Source organism: Perna viridis, chromosome 8 (genome assembly GCF_037379345.1).
Source record: "Perna viridis isolate PV_CMFRI_1.1 ecotype Kerala chromosome 8, ASM3737934v1, whole genome shotgun sequence".
Classification (NCBI taxonomy): domain Eukaryota; kingdom Metazoa; phylum Mollusca; class Bivalvia; order Mytilida; family Mytilidae; genus Perna; species Perna viridis.
This window is the reverse complement of record NC_142452.1, coordinates 1143132-1163777: the sequence shown is the minus strand read 5'-3', so window position 1 is coordinate 1163777 and position 20646 is coordinate 1143132. Positions and strand designations below refer to the sequence as shown.

The 20646-nt window shown below is 31.2% G+C and overlaps 1 protein-coding gene and 3 non-coding genes across 4 annotated transcripts in view; 3 read left to right on the top strand and 1 right to left on the bottom strand.

Annotated features, from left to right (window-relative positions):
* The window catches only part of LOC148608750 (uncharacterized), a 226934-nt gene extending 206631 nt beyond the window's left edge, over nt 1-20303 (top strand). The window contains exons 10-15 of the mRNA XM_088596312.1: nt 14692-14883; nt 16029-16100; nt 16377-16434; nt 17369-17565; nt 17873-17893; nt 19556-20303. Of these exons, the coding sequence (XP_088452438.1) occupies nt 14692-14883; nt 16029-16100; nt 16377-16434; nt 17369-17565; nt 17873-17893; nt 19556-19782 (767 nt within the window). The 3' untranslated portion in view covers nt 19783-20303. The remainder of the gene's footprint in view (nt 1-14691; nt 14884-16028; nt 16101-16376; nt 16435-17368; nt 17566-17872; nt 17894-19555) is intronic.
* Nucleotides 1039-1111, bottom strand: Trnav-aac (transfer RNA valine (anticodon AAC)). The gene has a single exon. It is a non-coding gene; the product is annotated as a tRNA-Val (tRNA).
* Nucleotides 1521-1593, top strand: Trnav-uac (transfer RNA valine (anticodon UAC)). Its single transcript has one exon. It is a non-coding gene; the product is annotated as a tRNA-Val (tRNA).
* Nucleotides 11243-11315, top strand: Trnav-uac (transfer RNA valine (anticodon UAC)). Its single transcript has one exon. It is a non-coding gene; the product is annotated as a tRNA-Val (tRNA).
* Nucleotides 20304-20646: the final 343 nt, after the last annotated feature.

Sequence of the window (20646 nt, the reverse complement as noted above, 5' to 3'; positions counted from 1 at the left end):
TTATTAGTGCTAGTCTACCAATAATTCATAATATCAGTGTTAATTTGAATTGTAACAATGAATTACAATCAGATCTCAATTTAAAGTCACTATGTATTTCATTATTACTGATCCTTTATATAGAATGTTTGTTTAAATCATATTTTTTTTCCAAATTAATACAGACACCTTTTCTGTTTATAATACAAGTATGCGTCATTTACATGCTTTTTGAGAACATTTTTATAATATGGCGCTGTGTCTATCAATTTCTCATGCATCCTTCGTAGAAACATTTCTCCTCTTTACAACACAAAATCTTAGAACTAGCACATAAAACTATATTTGCAAATTATAAGTTTATATGTTTATCCTTCTTGACTAGACCAAAGTGACATATATAATTGAAGTCTAGTGTATTGACAATGCTTGCAGAACTATTACATGTACACAGAATGTTATGTAAAAAATCTTTAAAAAAAAAGTCATTGAACTGAGTCAAACATCTTCACAGAATAGTTAAATGCTCCAAGTCCTCATGTACATCTTCGCAAACTGGACACATAGAATCAGCAGTAATATGACATCTCATCTTTCTCTCCTTAGAGAAGAAAAAAATGAAAAAGTTCAGAACTTTTTGACCATCAAATTTTAAACATATTTCACACCAGTAATGTAAAGAATTACATGTAAGTTTCCTTGGTAATGTCTTTAACAATATCTCATAAAATGATCTTGTTGTATTAGGTAAAGCGTACTTTCTACCATCAAGACTATAAATTATATTCAAAACGGGTGCAATTACAAGTGTTTGTGTTTGTATTTTCTTCAACTAAAAGCATATAATCTTGTGGAAAAATCAGGCAAACATTCTAATTGTCTATGAGTAAAATGATAAAACAGTATTTCAACACCACGATTGATTTCTTGTACTTTAGAAAAAGAAATAAGGACATGTAGCTTTCCAAACAACATTATAATCCACATCTAATAGCCGACCTAAAAACTTGAGTCTAAAAGCATACATTTTATGACGGCAATAAAGATGGCAAAAACATATGTTTCCGCTGAGGATTGAACTCAGGACCTTCCGCGTGTTAAGCGGATGTGATAACCACTACACCACGGAAACCTTACGTATTCAGGTATGAAAAAACTTATTTAACTTTGATGCAAATGCGTCAACACTCATATTGCACAAAATTATAATGCAAAAGAAAAGGCTGGAAAAAATTTTCTGAAATGACCGTGAGCAAAGTTGCTCCCATCCGCAGAAATGACCCTTCATACTTGTAAACTATCAATGAACCATTTGGCCTACTGTACAGCTGTGGGTTTTTTTTTTTTTTTTTGTGTGTGAAATGAATGTATTCTGCGGCAAATGGTTCAAACCAATCGGAAAATTTGCCTGATCATCAAAGTGCAAACGAAAACTTGGTCGGATCATAATTTTTGCACAGAAAACTTCGAAGTAGCATTTGAAAGTGCACCAAGGACAGGTCCATCTTTAAATGATATATTTTTCTCCAATTTGTTGGACCGGTTCTGTGGTGTAGTGGTTATCACGTCTGCTTTACACGCAGAAGGTCGCGAGTTCGAACCTCGCCAGAACCTCTAGATATTTTTGTACTCCGAAAAGTTCAAAAGACATGTTTGTACACTCCGAAAAATCAAATCGAATCGAATAGCTATAGCTATAACATATTTTACCCAAGACTTGAAAATAGTTCAATTACACGAAGAAAACTAATTCTCTGGACAAACCGTGTCGACGTACATGCGATATACCAGAATTTATTACTTTTCAAAAGAAGTGGCTGGTCTATTTTTTTTCTCCTTAATTTTAACATTTTCCACTGCAACTCTTTTCCGATATATCTGTTTCGGCTGAGGAATAACCTCAGGACCTTCCGCGTGTTGTTCAAATGTGATTTTTTTTATTTTGATAAAATTTTATGCACATTAATACATTCATAAAATAATTATTAGTGCTAGTCTACCAATAATTCATAATATCAGTGTTAATTTGAATTGTAACAATGAATTACAATCAGATCTCAATTTAAAGTCACTATGTATTTCATTATTACTGATCCTTTATATAGAATGTTTGTTTAAATCATATTTTTTTTCCAAATTAATACAGACACCTTTTCTGTTTATAATACAAGTATGCGTCATTTACATGCTTTTTGAGAACATTTTTATAATATGGCGCTGTGTCTATCAATTTCTCATGCATCCTTCGTAGAAACATTTCTCCTCTTTACAACACAAAATCTTAGAACTAGCACATAAAACTATATTTGCAAATTATAAGTTTATATGTTTATCCTTCTTGACTAGACCAAAGTGACATATATAATTGAAGTCTAGTGTATTGACAATGCTTGCAGAACTATTACATGTACACAGAATGTTATGTAAAAAATCTTTAAAAAAAAAGTCATTGAACTGAGTCAAACATCTTCACAGAATAGTTAAATGCTCCAAGTCCTCATGTACATCTTCGCAAACTGGACACATAGAATCATAGAATTTTAACATTTTCCACTGCAACTCTTTTCCGATATATCTGTTTCGGCTGAGGAATAACCTCAGGACCTTCCGCGTGTTGTTCAAATGTGATAAAATATGAGGTATGGAATGATTAACCTAATTTATAAAAATAGAAGTGACAAAACTGACTTGAAAAATTTTAGACCTATCAGTTTATTGAATGTAGATTATAAAATATTAGCAAGAGTCATGGCAAATAGGTTTAAATTTGTACTTCCAAAGATTATTTCACCAACTCAGAGTTGTTGTATAATAGGTAAAGACATCTCTGATACTACTGTTACTGTAAGAGACATAATTGACTTGGTTGAAATGGATAATCTAGAATGTTATTTGTTAAAGTTAGATCAGGAAAAGGCTTTTGACAGGGTTGGGCATGAATATCTTTTTTCGGTTTTACAAAAATTTGGTTTTGGGGAGAGATTTATATCTTGGATAAAAAATTTTTATACAGATATTTTTAGTACTGTCAAGTGCAATGGTTTCCTATCCAAATATTTTCCATTGGCAAACTCTGTTAAACAAGGTTGCCCAATATCTGCTTTATTGTATGTTTTAGTTGCTGAACCTTTAAGTATAATGATCAAAAGGAATGATAGGATTCAAGGTATTAACATTCCTGTTGTGAATATTGAAGAAAAAATATTTTCACATGCTGATGACACTACATTGATATTGTCTGACAAAAATTCAGTAACTGAATCATTTAATGTTTTACAATTGTATGAACAAGCATCTGGGGCAAAATTAAATAAAGATAAATCTGAAATTTTGGCATTGGGTACTGGAAAAATATCAAAAAATGATTTAGATGCTTGGAAAATTAAAGAGTGTGATGGGGTTTTACAGCTTTTAGGCATATGGATTGGCAAGGATAAAAAGTTATGTGATAGTCTGAATTGGGAATGCAAAGTGCAGTCTATTTCAAAAATACTGAATCTTTGGAAAATGAGACAATTGTCAATACATGGTAGAGTAACTGTGATAAATACTCTTTTAATGAGCAAACTTTGGTATACTCTGATGGTAGTTAATATACCAGAAAAATACTATTTAGATATAAAGAAATTGTGCATCGGGTTTTTGTGGAATGATAAACCATCTTTGGTTGCTTATGATGTTGTTATTAATAGAATACTAGATGGAGGTTTGAACTTTCCAGAAATTTTACATAAGATGTATGCTTTTAGACTTAAATTTTTAAGTCGTTTGTTAGATGTAGAGTATTGTGCTGTTTGGAAGCATCTTTGTACTTATTTCTTTTCCAAAGTACAAGATATGAAACTTGGTATTGAGATTTTGTTCTGTCAATTTAAGCAGAGACAGTTGGGGAGTTTACCTGATTTTTATAAATGTATGCTGTTTGCTTGGGGAAAGATACGTGATTATATTGAAATTGATATCAATTTGAATAATGTATTTGACCTGCCTCTGTTCAATAATCCTTTGATTACTAATAATGGTAATATACTGTATATTAAGACTTTTATAGATGCAGGCATTATTAAAGTGAAAGATTTAGCATTTGAATGTAAAAAGGGATTCATGAGAGATGAGTTTGTTCAAGATATTGTTTCTGAAAAGTTTCCACAGGTATCTGCTGCTAAGATTATTAAGGTAGTACAATGTATAAAACAATGTATTCCTGATGAATGTAAAATTTTAGTAGAAAATAATGAAAATGTTCGTAGAAATCTCAGTTTGAATATAGAATGTAATGTTAATAATAGAAAGTACTCTTTTCCTAGTACAACAAAGTTTTTTTATTCTATGTTGTTGAAATCATTATCAAAAGAACCAAATGCTGTCAAATATTGGTGTGAGATGTGTTCTGATTTTAATACTCAAAAAGTCCAAACAGTTTTGAACTTTCCATTTTTACCAAGTGATTGGATTGAGTTATCATTTAAAATATTTCATAGAGTTTTATTTACTAAGGAGAGGTTATTGAGATGTCGCATTACTGATGATTCATTGTGTCCAGTTTGTGATGATATGCATGAGGACTTAGAACATCTTATAATTTCGTGTAGATGTTTGACTCGATTCAATGACTTTTTTAAAGACTTTTTACATAATATATTGTGTAATAGTTCAGCTAGCTTTATCAATATGTTAGACTTTAATTTTCTATGTTATTTCGGTCTACTCAAGAAAGATAAAAAAGTAAACTTTTATTTTGTTAATACTGCTTTATCTGTTAGAAGGTTTTGTGTTGTAAAGAGAAGAAATTTAGTCATGAAAGATGAGAAAGTTTTGCACATTATTTCTTATTATAAATCTGTTCTTCAAAAGCATGTTAATTATGCTTACATGTATTATATACAGAAAAAGAACTTTTCTTTGTTTCAAAAATATTACTTGAATGACAATCCTGTTCTGCGCATCTCTGATGATAATGTTGTGATAGCCTTTTAAATATACTTATTCATATATATACTGTCAATGTAATTTAAGGACAATTTGTGATCTGTGATATGTGAATTATTGGGAGACTAGCCCAATAATTCTTTTATATGATGTTTTACTGTGAATAAAATTTTATCAAGATAAAAAAAAAATCACGTCTGCTTTACACGCAGAAGGTCGCGAGTTCGAACCTCGCCAGAACCTCTAGATATTTTTGTACTCCGAAAAGTTCAAAAGACATGTTTGTACACTCCGAAAAATCAAATCGAATCGAATAGCTATAGCTATAACATATTTTACCCAAGACTTGAAAATAGTTCAATTACACGAAGAAAACTAATTCTCTGGACAAACCGTGTCGACGTACATGCGATATACCAGAATTTATTACTTTTCAAAAGAAGTGGCTGGTCTATTTTTTTTCTCCTTAATTTTAACATTTTCCACTGCAACTCTTTTCCGATATATCTGTTTCGGCTGAGGAATAACCTCAGGACCTTCCGCGTGTTGTTCAAATGTGATTTTTTTTATTTTGATAAAATTTTATGCACATTAATACATTCATAAAATAATTATTAGTGCTAGTCTACCAATAATTCATAATATCAGTGTTAATTTGAATTGTAACAATGAATTACAATCAGATCTCAATTTAAAGTCACTATGTATTTCATTATTACTGATCCTTTATATAGAATGTTTGTTTAAATCATATTTTTTTTCCAAATTAATACAGACACCTTTTCTGTTTATAATACAAGTATGCGTCATTTACATGCTTTTTGAGAACATTTTTATAATATGGCGCTGTGTCTATCAATTTCTCATGCATCCTTCGTAGAAACATTTCTCCTCTTTACAACACAAAATCTTAGAACTAGCACATAAAACTATATTTGCAAATTATAAGTTTATATGTTTATCCTTCTTGACTAGACCAAAGTGACATATATAATTGAAGTCTAGTGTATTGACAATGCTTGCAGAACTATTACATGTACACAGAATGTTATGTAAAAAATCTTTAAAAAAAAAGTCATTGAACTGAGTCAAACATCTTCACAGAATAGTTAAATGCTCCAAGTCCTCATGTACATCTTCGCAAACTGGACACATAGAATCAGCAGTAATATGACATCTCATCTTTCTCTCCTTAGAGAAGAAAAAAATGAAAAAGTTCAGAACTTTTTGACCATCAAATTTTAAACATATTTCACACCAGTAATGTAAAGAATTACATGTAAGTTTCCTTGGTAATGTCTTTAACAATATCTCATAAAATGATCTTGTTGTATTAGGTAAAGCGTACTTTCTACCATCAAGACTATAAATTATATTCAAAACGGGTGCAATTACAAGTGTTTGTGTTTGTATTTTCTTCAACTAAAAGCATATAATCTTGTGGAAAAATCAGGCAAACATTCTAATTGTCTATGAGTAAAATGATAAAACAGTATTTCAACACCACGATTGATTTCTTGTACTTTAGAAAAGAAATAAGGACATGTAGCTTTCCAAACAACATTATAATCCACATCTAATAGCCGACCTAAAAACTTGAGTCTAAAAGCATACATTTTATGACGGCAATAAAGATGGCAAAAATATATGTTTCCGCTGAGGATTGAACTCAGGACCTTCCGCGTGTTAAGCGGATGTTTTGTTTTTTTTTATCTTTATTGAATAAAACTATACGAAATAACAATACAAATCAGAATATCTATAAAATCATCATGTTACAGAACTTAAGAATATACAATTTATCACAGTTTGAATAACAGCACATCTTCCTCTAACATCACAGTTGGATTATCTTTCAAAAACTTCTTTTCAAAGACTGTTAGTCTGTTTGTAAATTTACAATAGAAATAAAAATAACTAATATAATGTTTCAGTGTGTATTTGAAATATGTTATTAGGTTAATACCTCTTGTGCCATTTTTGAACATTTGTCTTTGCTTCATTATACAGAGTCTTCCAATAGACAACAAAAAATTAACATAATGAATATTAACACCTTTCACATTAGATGATAAACCCAGCATAAATATCCTCATGTAAGTATAGTTATGTATCAAATTTTCCTCTGATTTTACAAATAGTGTCTCTAAAATATCAAACATAAAATCATGAAATTTAACAAGTAACTCACATGTCAAAAAAATATGAAATAAAGTTTCCTTCTCACAGTCACAATTTTGACAGGTGCTACTGTCTATTACTCCAATCTTACAAAGTTTAACATTAGTAAAAATCCTGTTGTGACACAATTTGTAGTCTAGATCAATACATTCAGATGGTTTCCAAAAATTATGTACTTGTTTCCACACAAAACGGAAATCACTGTCATGAATACCATATTGTTCATACCAAAATTCATAACATTTAGGTTTAATAAAACACTTTTGTAATAGTAATGAATAAAACCTTTTTGTTGTACATAGCGTCATGTCACACACTTTACTGCCGAATTGAACATAAAATTGGGAGAGTTCTTCATTTTTCAAATGACAATTTGTCAAAACGACTTCTTTCCACTCAGCAGAAATATGATTCAATAATAACATATACAATTTCCTGACAATGTTAAAATTAACATCTATTTCTTTTTCTCTCATCATATCAAAAATTGCCTGAACTGGCAAAAATCCAGGTACAGCTTCATATGATATATCTTTAACTAGTACAATACCAGCTTTTATAAAACATTCCCATTCTTTACCAGATACGAACATCAAGCTATTATAAAACAGTGGTTGATTATAAACATCACAGTTTCCTATATTAAAAGTTACATCTTTTCTAATGCACTGCCATGCTTCCAACATTTCTCTGTACACATGCGGTAAACATAATAAATCATTTTTGTTTAAACGCAAAAATAAAACAGGCCTAGAAAGATTCATACAATGTACTCTTCTCAAAAAATAGCTGAAAGTACTTTTCCAAATACAATTGCACTCAGGGTTTAAAAATCTTCCTAAAAATTTCAATCTAAATGAACACAATTTTAAATAAATATCTTGAAAATTCAAGCCACCATCCTGTTTCATACCAGTAATAGTTGCATATTGTATTAAATGAGATTTAGAATCCCACAAAAACTCAATACATATTTGCTTTAAATCTGTCAGTACATTTTCAGGTATTGGCGAAACAGCTAATAAATACCAAATTCTTGATACCAATAAAGAAGAAATTACAATATTTCTACCAGATAGAGTCAATTGTCTTTGTTTCCACATATTAACAATACTTCTTGTTTTTCTGATCTTATCCTTCCAATTCATGTCATTACATACATCAATGTCTACACCAACATAAACGCCAAGAACTTGAATACATTTTTCACAAATTCTTAATCCAAGTACAGTCTTATCAACATCAGTCAAACTTCCTTTTCCAATACATAAAATTTCAGACTTACTTCTATTAATCTTAGAACCTGATGCTCTACTATATAAATTAAATACATCAAAAGTACATTCAATAGATTTTTTATCGCTCAAACATAAGGTAGTATCATCTGCATGTTGAAACAAAACTGCAGTTTCTTTACTGTAAGGTATACGTATTCCATTAATAGTACAATGTTTCTTAATTGCCATTGACAGTGGTTCTGCTGATAAAACATACAACAAAGCACTGATAGGGCAACCTTGCCTAATACCATTTCGTATCTTAAAATATTTTGTTAAAAAACCGTTACACTTGACAGTACTCTGAATATCAGTGTAAAAAATCCTAATCCAATTAATAAATTTACATCCAAAACCAAAACATTCTAATACTCTAATGAGATAATCATGAGACACTGTCAAAAGCTTTCTCTTGATCAAATTTTAAAATATACCCTTCTACACCATCATCTTCTACCATATTTATTACATCACGTACACTAGCTATTGTATCTGCAATATCTCTACCAGGTATACAACATGACTGACTATTTGATATTATCTTGCAAAGTACTGATTTGAATCTATTTGACACGACACGTGCTAAAATCTTGTAATCAACTTGCAACAATGAAATAGGTCTATAATTCTTTAAATCCCTTTTATCACCTTTTTTCTTATAAATAAGAGACAGTACACTATTTTTCATAGACCTTGATAAAGTGTTACATTTTTCAACGGCCTTAAATACCTTCAGTAAAATATCTTTTAAAACATGATAAAATTTACAATAAAACTCAACAGTTAGTCCATCAGATCCTGGACTCTTATTTTTAGACATTTTATGTAATGCAACAAAAATCTCTTCTTCAGTAATATCATTATCACATACTCCTCGATCAAAACTATCAACTTTTACATCTATATTTTGCAACAAAACCTCCATAGCATTTTTGTCTGTTTCTACACATGAATACAACTCATCATAAAACTTATACTGTATGTCTAATAAGCCATCAGTATCAGAAACAATATTTTTACCATCATGATCAAAAAGTTCTTTAATACTATTACCCTCTTGCTTATATTTCTCTAAGTTCAAAAAATATTTTGTACATTTATCATTTTCTGTAGCCCAAAAAGCCTTCGACCTCAATATAGCACCTTTACATTTCTCTTCCTCTAAATTGTTTAATTCAAGCTTTAAATTCTCATACCTTTCTACATTAATTTGTTCACCTTCAGCAATTCTCATACATATTCGCTGTATCTTATTTTGTATGCAATAATACTCTGCATTTTTCTCTTTTGCAATTTTCTTACTGAAAACTTGAGAGAATTTCTTAATTCTAAACTTTAAATTATCCCACCAAATTAAAACATCATCATCAAAAAGAGTACATTCCTTACTATCATTGATAATATTCAAAACAGTTGATACAAACTCATTATTATCTAACAATGTATTATTAAAAATCCACACACCCGGGCCTCTTTCTACATCATCAAAAACTATTCTCATTTCAACAAAAGAATGATCACTTAAAGTAGTGTCTTTGTAATTTATATGTTGTACAAAACTTGACAAATTTCTAGAAATGAGAAAATAATCCAATCTTGATTGTTGTAAATAAAAATCACTTACTCGTTTCCATGAAAACGTTCTAACACAAGGATTTCTACATCTCCATACATCATATACATTGTTATCTGTAATCAAATTACATAATAAGTTATAACTCATATCATTCCTGTGTACAGATTTACCACATCTATCTAGGCTGGACAATGTTGTATTCCAATCACCTGATACAATTATATTCTCATAAGAACTAATATATTGATTGAGGAATGTAAAAAACTCACACCTTTCCTTAATAGAATTATATGCATAAATATTAAATATGTTATAAATACAACCTTCATGTTCAAATTGGACATGTAAAAATCTGCCCACATCATCTTTAAAAATAACTTTAACATTATTTTTAAACCTTTTGTTCACAAGAATAGCAACTCCTTGCCTTTTAGTACTACTATTAGAATATAAAACACAACCATCATAAATTCTATCAAAATTCAAAATGAAATCATCATCCCAGAACGTTTCTTGCAGTAACAAGAAATCAATCTTACTGTTATCAATGATTGATACATATTTCTTAAATTTATTGATATCTCTCAATCCGTTACAATTGTTGCTTACTAATAGCACCATTGCAAAAATACAAACCAGAAATACAGAATTATAGATCTCCATTTTCGATATCTTTTTTGTTTGAATTATCTCTCATAGCATTACTGACATTTGGATAAAACTTCATCCTGTTCCTTCTCTTCTTTCCTTGAGATGGACCAGTTCCAGAGGAACCAGATAAACCATCCATTGACATTTGAGAGACATCCAAACCAGTGTCATTTTCACTGGAAGGGATGTCTGTGTCCATATCATCACTTTCTATATCAATACATTTATCATCATTTTTTACAAAGGTAATTTCTTCATCAGAGTCACACGTTTTTGTTACTTCATCTCTCTGTCTTTTCTGTCCTTTGTTCTCTACACCTAATTGTTCTTTTCTAGAAGACCCTTCATCTAAACCTTTTGTTGACTGGATGTTAACATCATGACAAGCCGTGGCCCCGACTTGTAAACTATCAATGAACCATTTGGCCTACTGTACAGCTGTGGGTTTTGTTTTTTTTTTTTGTGTGAAATGAATGTATTCTGCGGCAAATGGTTCAAACCAATCGGAAAATTTGCCTGATCATCAAAGTGCAAACGAAAACTTGGTCGGATCATAATTTTTGCACAGAAAACTTCGAAGTAGCATTTGAAAGTGCACCAAGGACAGGTCCATCTTTAAATGATATATTTTTCTCCAATTTGTTGGACCGGTTCTGTGGTGTAGTGGTTATCACGTCTGCTTTACACGCAGAAGGTCGCGAGTTCGAACCTCGCCAGAACCTCTAGATATTTTTGTACTCCGAAAAGTTCAAAAGATATGTTTGTACACTCCGAAAAATCAAATCGAATCGAATAGCTATAGCTATAACATATTTTACCCAAGACTTGAAAATAGTTCAATTACACGAAGAAAACTAATTCTCTGGACAAACCGTGTCGACGTACATGCGATATACCAGAATTTATTACTTTTCAAAAGAAGTGGCTGGTCTATTTTTTTTCTCCTTAATTTTAACATTTTCCACTGCAACTCTTTTCCGATATATCTGTTTCGGCTGAGGAATAACCTCAGGACCTTCCGCGTGTTGTGCAAATGTGATTTTTTTTATTTTGATAAAATTTTATGCACATTAATACATTCATAAAGTAATTATTAGTGCTAGTCTACCAATAATTCATAATATCAGTGTTAATTTGAATTGTAACAATGAATTACAATCAGATCTCAATTTAAAGTCACTATGTATTTCATTATTACTGATCCTTTATATAGAATGTTTGTTTAAATCATATTTTTTTCCAAATTAATACAGACACCTTTTCTGTTTATAATACAAGTATGCGTCATTTACATGCTTTTTGAGAACATTTTTATAATATGGCGCTGTGTCTATCAATTTCTCATGCATCCTTCGTATAAACATTTCTCCTCTTTACAAGACAAAATCTTAGAACTAGCACATAAAACTATATTTGCAAATTATAAGTTTATATGCTTATCCTTCTTGACTAGACCAAAGTGACATATATAATTGAAGTCTAGTGTATTGACAATGCTTGCAGAACTATTACATGTACACAGAATGTTATGTAAAAAATCTTTAAAAAAAAGTCATTGAACTGAGTCAAACATCTACACAGAATAGTTAAATGCTCCAAGTCCTCATGAACATCTTCGCAAACTGGACACATAGAATCAGCAGTAATATGACATCTCATCTTTCTCTCCTTAGAGAAGAAAAAATGAAAAAGTTCAGAACTTTTTGACCATCAAATTTTAAACATATTTCACACCAGTAATGTAAAGAATTACATGTAAGTTTCCTTGGTAATGTCTTTAACAATATCTCATAAAATGATCTTGTTGTATTAGGTAAAGCGTACTTTCTACCATCAAGACTATAAATTATATTCAAAACGGGTGCAATTACAAGTGTTTGTATTTCCTTCAACTAAAACCATATAATCTTGTGGAAAAATCAGGGAAACATCCTGAATGGATGTAGCCACAGAAGAAAGGAAAAATGAAAAGTCATCTCGTTTGTCGTAAATTTTGGTAAAATGTTTCCCTTTACCACCGATTATGTGTAGGGGAAGAGATGAGGCTGACTTCACAATGTTTGCAGTATCCATTAACTCAGGTTCTTTGGGATAGATTCGATGTATCAAATCCCCGTGACTGAAGTTGTTTAACGATAACACGTCATCTATATTGCATATTTAAGGATGAAATGATCTTGTTAAACGATGTTCTTTTTTTGGGCAGATCAGCTATATAGTCAGCCTCATAAGAGTGAATGAATAGATCAGCAAGTAACGGAGGACATTTTTCCCATTGGAATGCCGACCGTTTGTTGAAAAACGCGTACCAACACTGGACAAATGAGTTGTCAATAAAAAAATTTCAGCATTTTGAAAACAGCTTCTTTTGTGTATTTCGGAGATGATTTGGAATTATTTTTCACAAAGTATGAAGAATCTTTACCAAGAACTATATATTTGTAGCTATGTGTACCATCTTTGTAGGTGAAACAACAATGTATGTTTTAGTCGGGATTATAACTGAGTATGGGGAATAGAAGTATACAGTGTTGAAAATCATAGATTTTAATGCTATTATATTCTGATAATAATCTTAAATTGTGGGTCTCCAAAAGATTTTCGAATTTTTCAGGATCCACATTGAATTAATACCACTACGGGAGTAACAAATGTTGTGATATGACTGGAGACCGTCTTTGGCAGCTGTGAGTATAGAAGTTAAAAGGTTTGAAAAAGGTTTGGTGGTTAGACAAGAAACGGAAACGAAAATCCAAAGTTCATATAAAATATGCTTATGCAAAATAACATTTAAAAAGCCTTTTTTATAAAGCTGAAATGTTATCAATAGTCCCACTAGACATGAATCTTATCAATAGAAGTTGGGGTGATCATCGAGTTTTTCAAGTAACTAACGGCAAATAAAAATAAGTACGGGAATTTCAAGATATCATAATACATGTAGTTGCATCTTTTCACATACAGTATTCCATGACATTCAAAGGGAACTGTTAACACATTTGTAAAGAAATGTTATATAAAAAACTATATTTATGCAGTCCATTTTTATATAAGTTGACGTATTCTTTTGTTTACTTCTTTGCTACTTTGATAATAGTCATGTCTCTTATGAATGCCTTATATAGTTAGTGACATTGTTAGAGATGAAGTGTATTTTCCATGTCAAGTCTACCCCGGACTGGACTTTTTATGAGCAACTCGGCGGGTGTTTCTAGAAAAGCAGAGGACGCTTACCCTACCGGTGCACCTGGTCCATGCTCCCAGTTTTCAGTGGAGTCCGAGTTGCTCATTTGCTTTTGTTACTTTGCATGTATGATTTAATTACTTTATGTTCTTTTTGTGTATGCATGTTTTCCATGTCTGGTCTTTGTCCGTGTATTACATTCTTTTGATTACCGCTATAACCTTGGTTTCCTTGATTACTCTTCCATGCTATGGAAAAGGGTATAGATATGGTGAAACGCGACAAATGCACCATTTTATAACCCTTATGAAAATACTAAGTACTTACATAAATTACCAACAGGTCTTCAATAGTGTAAACATACCTCCAAGTAAGCTCTGAAAGGCCCCGACAAAAGTAATATAATCCAAATTAATGTTATGATATAATATCTAATTTCATATGTCTTCATGGTGGGTCCATGCATGATTTTATTAATATATATTGTTTATTATTTTTAGTTTCTGTGTGTATTGCGTTGTTTGTATTGTTGTGTCTGTTTGTTGGATGTTTTTACCCGTATCCTGGCCCTTCTAAACAAGGTTTCATTAATTTCTTTTTAACTATAATCATTCATGTAAAGATGGTGTCAATGGAAGATCTAGGCATAAGGTTGCACGTGTTAAATTACGTTTTTTTTTTAAATCTTCCTTTACAGATCACAAACTAATATTTTCTTTAAAATATGGACGTTGATATAGAAAAAAATCCCTCTTATCTCTGACGTAATAATGAGTAAAATAATATATTAGAACAACGATTGTTGGGATAGAATTTTCTCTACGCCAACCACATTACAGAATCTGCCTGGTTTTCTACATGGAGAGTCTCTTAATATGTGTTATGATAGATAACTTGTAAGTTGTATCTTTCAGGTACTTGTATGGCTAAACTTCACGACAAGAGAAAATATACAAAAGGAGCAGAACACATATTTTACATACTTAAAGAGTATAAACCAGGACTACCATGTACATCCTCACTGTTTGCAAATTGGACAGGATTTAATTTTAGAAATCGTCCGGACGAAATGGAAATAAAATCGTGCTTTGTTGAGTGTGGTAAAAGTAAGTTAGATTTATTTCGGAGTTTTCAATCAGAAATTAATTTTATCAAACTACAAGATACGTAAGTAGCTACTTTTAAAATGTTCGCAATACGTGGTGGCAAATTTATTACTTGGAAAATCATTCATTCGGTATGCAATCTTTATACACCGAGAAAAAAATAATTCAATGGGAACCATGATACATCCGAATAAATGATTCAATGAGCAATATTGATACACCGAAAAAATTATTTAATGGGCAACTATGATATACCGGGAACAGAATGATTCAGTGGGGAACCATGATACACCGAGAATCACATTATTCAGTTGAAGCAATGATACACCGTGAATTAAATGATTCGATTGGCAACCATGATACATAGGGAATTAAACGAGTTATTGGACAACCATGATGTACCGGGAATAACATGATTCAATGGGCAACCATGATATACACCTTTAAAGAAATCATTCAATGATAATATTAAATACTATTAACACAAACATTCAATATTTGTGTTTTGAATAAGTGTGTTTATTGTATTTGATATTTGAAATATTGTATTAATTAATCACTGAAAGATGAAATAAAGAAATCAATCAATCAATCAATAATACACTGGGAATTAAATGATTAATTGGGTAACCATGAGACACCGAGAATAAAAAATTCAATGGGCAACCATGACACACCGGGAATTAAATGATTAAATGGGTAACCGTGATACACCGTGAATTAAATTATTCAATGGGAAACCATGATACACCGGGAATTAAATGATTCAATGGACAACCATGAAACATCAGGAATTGTCATTTATTGCATTCAAGTTTTTTGTTTCTATTTCAGAATTACACGTACGTTTTAGTAATTATGCAGTGGTAATTTTTTAAGCAATGTTTTTTTTCTAAAAAAGCAATTTACAGATCAGGTTCTGTTATGAATTTATGTAAAATCTAAGGGAAGAACTACAGTATTTTTCATTGTCAAATAATGATAATGATTGGCCTGAGTTAAAAATACCATGTAGAAAATGAAATAGTTCTACAGAAAGAAAGTTAATCATCAAAATCTTACATATTTTACAAAGTAGCAATTTTTTGTTGGACAATAGACCTTCTCAACATTCTCATATAATCTATTCCTTTTATATATTGTAGACTTTGGTGTTAGTGGTAAGTTTGAGACAATAAAACCGAAACTGGTGAAATTCCAAGACTTTAGAGGAAAAGGTCAGCGTCTTATTTTATTGATCTTCCTTATGGAAAATAATAATAAAAAAAAACACTTCAACGTTTTATTTTATGGAAAGATCAAATTTGGATAATCCGTGAGTTAATTTCTTTTTGAAAACTGAACCGTTGTAAATAAAATCCCATAAAACATTCATGGGAGTGCTGAATGATACAACAGTATGTACGAAAAATATTGTATTCTTATTTAAAAAAACAAAAACATACTACATTTCACTGGCCAAAAATATCATTATTTATTCTGAATTGTTTTAGTTCCGGAGAGTAGTCCAAGTGTCGTTGAAGGACACAGAATAGATTTAATTTGTCCAAGGTAAGACCGACAATGGATTTGTTCTAGCTATTGTGCGTGTTTAGATATTGTGGAAATAACATCAGGGCCAATTTGTTCGAATTTCTGATCAACATTTTAATGCTCGATTTTTTTTACAATTTTTTTCATATTTTTCATTTGTTGTTCGAATGTTTATTTAAAGTTTTATAACGAATATTTCTCATGAATTCGGGACTTAGTATTTGATATAAAACCTTTCAATTTCTTCACTACAATCCAATCTGTCCTATTGACCAGTATGCAAACATTGTTCCATATATAGAGACTTCATTTTAACTCGTATGTTTTCTCCTAATCGAATCTCTCGCATTGATGAATGCCAAACATATCGACCACTTTTGTATTCGCACACAGATATAAAACTAAAAGTAAATGAAAAAGCATTAACTGGGGACATTGATTGATGAAGCAAACTTCATATATTTAAGGGACATCGGCTGGTAAAGTCGTAATGAAACAAATATGCGAAATGAAATAAATAAAAATGCCTCGTGTTGGAGACAGCAAGAAAATTTGGCGCCAAGGAACTAACATTATCATGACCCCATGATCCAACAAACTAACCACGATCCAACTAATTACACACGATCTAACTATCTACGATCCAACTAACTATCTACGATCCAACTAACTATCCCATGATCCAACTATTCACGATCCAACTAACTATCCAGAAACCATTTATTTGTAGATTGTCTACAATAACGGTACGAATAATAAATGTCAATTGTAGTATAAATGCATGGATAAGAAGGTGATCTATTTTTTTTTTTTTACTTTTTATGTTTTTCTTGAAACTGTCTTCTTGTATCATTTGTAACCATGATACACATTAGCATGTTACTTGAATCTTTAGTTGATGTATCAATTATATTCAAAATAAGAGTAGATATTTCAAAGTTTTCTTTTTTAGGTCAAATATTGATTCCCTTGTGTATTGGATGAATGGTTCCAATTACATGACGACCGTAAAACTTCGAGAGGAGACGTCGGACAGATGTACCATCGATGCTTACAACGTCTTTACCATATTTCGTGCCGTGCCGACAGATGAAGGATATTATACCTGCTGGTATGGAGGTCGACGACAGATGGTTTACAATTTAAAGGGTATTTTACTTTTAAAAGTCATTTTTTTTTATCCTTAATCTTTTTTTTTGCATGGTTATATTGTGACAATGACTATTCCAAAAATAATTCAAACAGTCCAGCATTATATAACATCTGTTATTTGATACATGTACCTTTCAGAGGTAGCTTTTTTTTCACTGGACTTTTATGCTTTCTTATCCTTTTTTATTTTTTTTTTAAATCGGAATACAGTTTCTATTTGGTACACTTGTGATAACGATATAAAAATAACAATCATTTAAATACTGCATTTCGGGTAATTGTGTATTACTTTGATCTCTTTCAGTACTTCCACCTCCAGGAATGCGTAAGTGTTTCATGTTAATATATTTCGTTACAATATAAATGATATCGAATGCCATGTTTCAATCACAAATGCTATAAACAAAACAGATTTGTCTGGAGACCTAACAAACCTATATGTTAAACTTGACTGTTCAAATGCACAAAAATCTAACGAGGAAAAATATTATTCAAAGCAAATCAAGAAATCAAAAAAAAATAACCCATGCGGAGGGTGAAGTATAAGATTTACCCCTCCCCCCCTAACAAATAGTTTGACATTACGCGTTTATACGACTCGTATCATGCCCAATAATTGCCATTTTCGTGGAAAAAAACACTTTCCTCTGTATTCATTTTGAAATATTTGGACATTTTTGAAAAACAGAAAATATTAGGCAAAAATGTCATGTTTTAATTATTCTTTAACGGATATAACTTTTTCAGCTTGTCCCGGGTCATATTTTTCATTATTCATATTTTACTAAGCTACTATTTTAAATACCAAATGGTTGTGAAACTTATCACTGCCTTATCAAAAAACGAGGTTCTGGTAGTCATTTTGATAATATTCTATGATGTTCTTGTGATGTCACGGAAAAATAGTTCGTCCCATATGGAAAAGGAAATGTGTTCCGTTTGAAAAATGAAAACGACAAGCTGATTATAGATGCAAACATCGAAGATTCTAAATAAAGAAATGCTGATAATTTTATTACAAAATAAATGTTTTTGGAAAAAGAATAATCAAGGGAACCAAGGTTATAGCGGAAATCAAAAGAATGTAATCCAGGGACAAAGACCAGACATGGAAAACAGACACAACAAAGAACATGAAGTAACTAACATCATATATACAAAGTAACAAAAGCAAATGAGCAACCAACTAGAACTCCACTAAAAACTGGGAGCATGGACCAGGTGCACCGGTAGACTAAAGAGGAAAGGAAAACTATGACCCGTTGAATAAATCAGTTTTCATGGCGCAGATGGATACACCGTAACGATCCATGAGTTCATGATGACAACCATAAAACTGAGTTGTGATATGAACACTCCATGTGCAGGGATGTTGCCACAGATGAAAGGAAAGTTGACAATTACGAATGAAAAGTCATCACGTTTGTAAAATAATATGATTATTCAGCAAAGTTACCCTTTGAAATATGAGCTATTTTACTGAGGCGTTCAGGATTGTCGCACTTTTAGTTTCGAAGACCGACTGAAGTTAGCAGCTATGGTTTGTTTAGTAATGTTCTTCTTTCATGTGTTAAATTTCGTGAATTTTCAGACAGTTATTTTTCTCAAGTTTAACATAATGCATATTTTATCCTTTTCCGTTATATAAGATATAAAATTTAAGCATCATCACTTTTTCGGAGTCTTACAAGATTGTCCCACTAGCTTTCATAAAGATATCATGATTACGTAAACGAAAACATATCTTTATTATTATTTTGTGTGTGTGTGTGTGTGTTTGTGTGTGTTGCAAACTACGTGATGTCATACAAATATTACCTACAATATACTCTTATTCGTTACACAGAAAATCGCAAAAGTCCACTAAAGCGAAAAAGCAGCTAAATTTTTATAGCTTGAATATGTAGTCTTTACATTGGTCTGCCATTGAGATTTGGTACTCAAAAACATATTTAAATAAAATACTAAACAAACTTGATATTTTCAGCTCCATGGGTCCAGCATTTAATATACGTATCATACAGCCTGACCGTGGACTTCTGGATATTTGTTGTCATGGTAGCAATTCGTCATAAACATAGACTTGTTCAGAAGTCTCACAGAAAATTTAAAGGCAGTGATGACGATGATGATGATGATGAAGATGAGGATTCCGATATTGGCACCGATGATTTAAATTTTAATGCCCCGGTTGATCAAGAGATGTATAGATAAATCATTAGTCACCTTAAAATTTATCAAGATATTGAAAGGAGATGTGACATTCAGATGTGTTGAAGTAAACTCCCGATGAAGTTGGATACACTGTGCATGCTTTTTGGAGGCGACCTTTAAAGGAGAAATTGTCACCAAAGTATAGCTTTAGCTGCTTGAAATGAAATATGTGTCAGATCTGTGGAATATTCATTATGCCTTGCTGCGATAAATTTTTCTTGAGATATAGATAAAATAACTTTTTAAGTAAATAAATACTAGTAAATCATCACTGGTTTTTCGCTTCCGACGATCATTTGAAGGTAAAATGATCTCTTATGGTGTTCTTATTGGTAAGTAGTGACTGACATGACGTTATCTACGTGATTAGCTGGAGTTACGACATCAAAACCAAATATTTATGCAAATATTATTCAAACATCTGAAGTCATGAGATTTGTATAGGTATTTTGAAAAACTTTATAATCCGCTGAAGGTAATCTGATTTTTTTTCCTGTAACTCTAATAAAATTCAATTGCGATTTCGTTTTTTTTTTTTACTCGTTAATGGAGAATATGAATACGAGATTAACATCAATAGAAAGAGGAAGGTGTGAACTGAAACAAATGAATAGTACAATAAAATAAGTTATCGAGAAATTTTGAAGAGCTTAAACTGCAAGTTTGTGATATTGACAGCACGGTGAAAACACTAACTACCCATAACCTAAAGCACAAATCAGAAATCGAAAAAGAAAAACAAAACACTATTAAAACAGACGAAAAAGTAAAACACGTGGAGAAAAATATAGATGAAGTCAAAAGTGACTTGCAGGGTATAAGCGACATGCGCGAACTTCTGCATCGTGTTACTTGAAGCTTTAC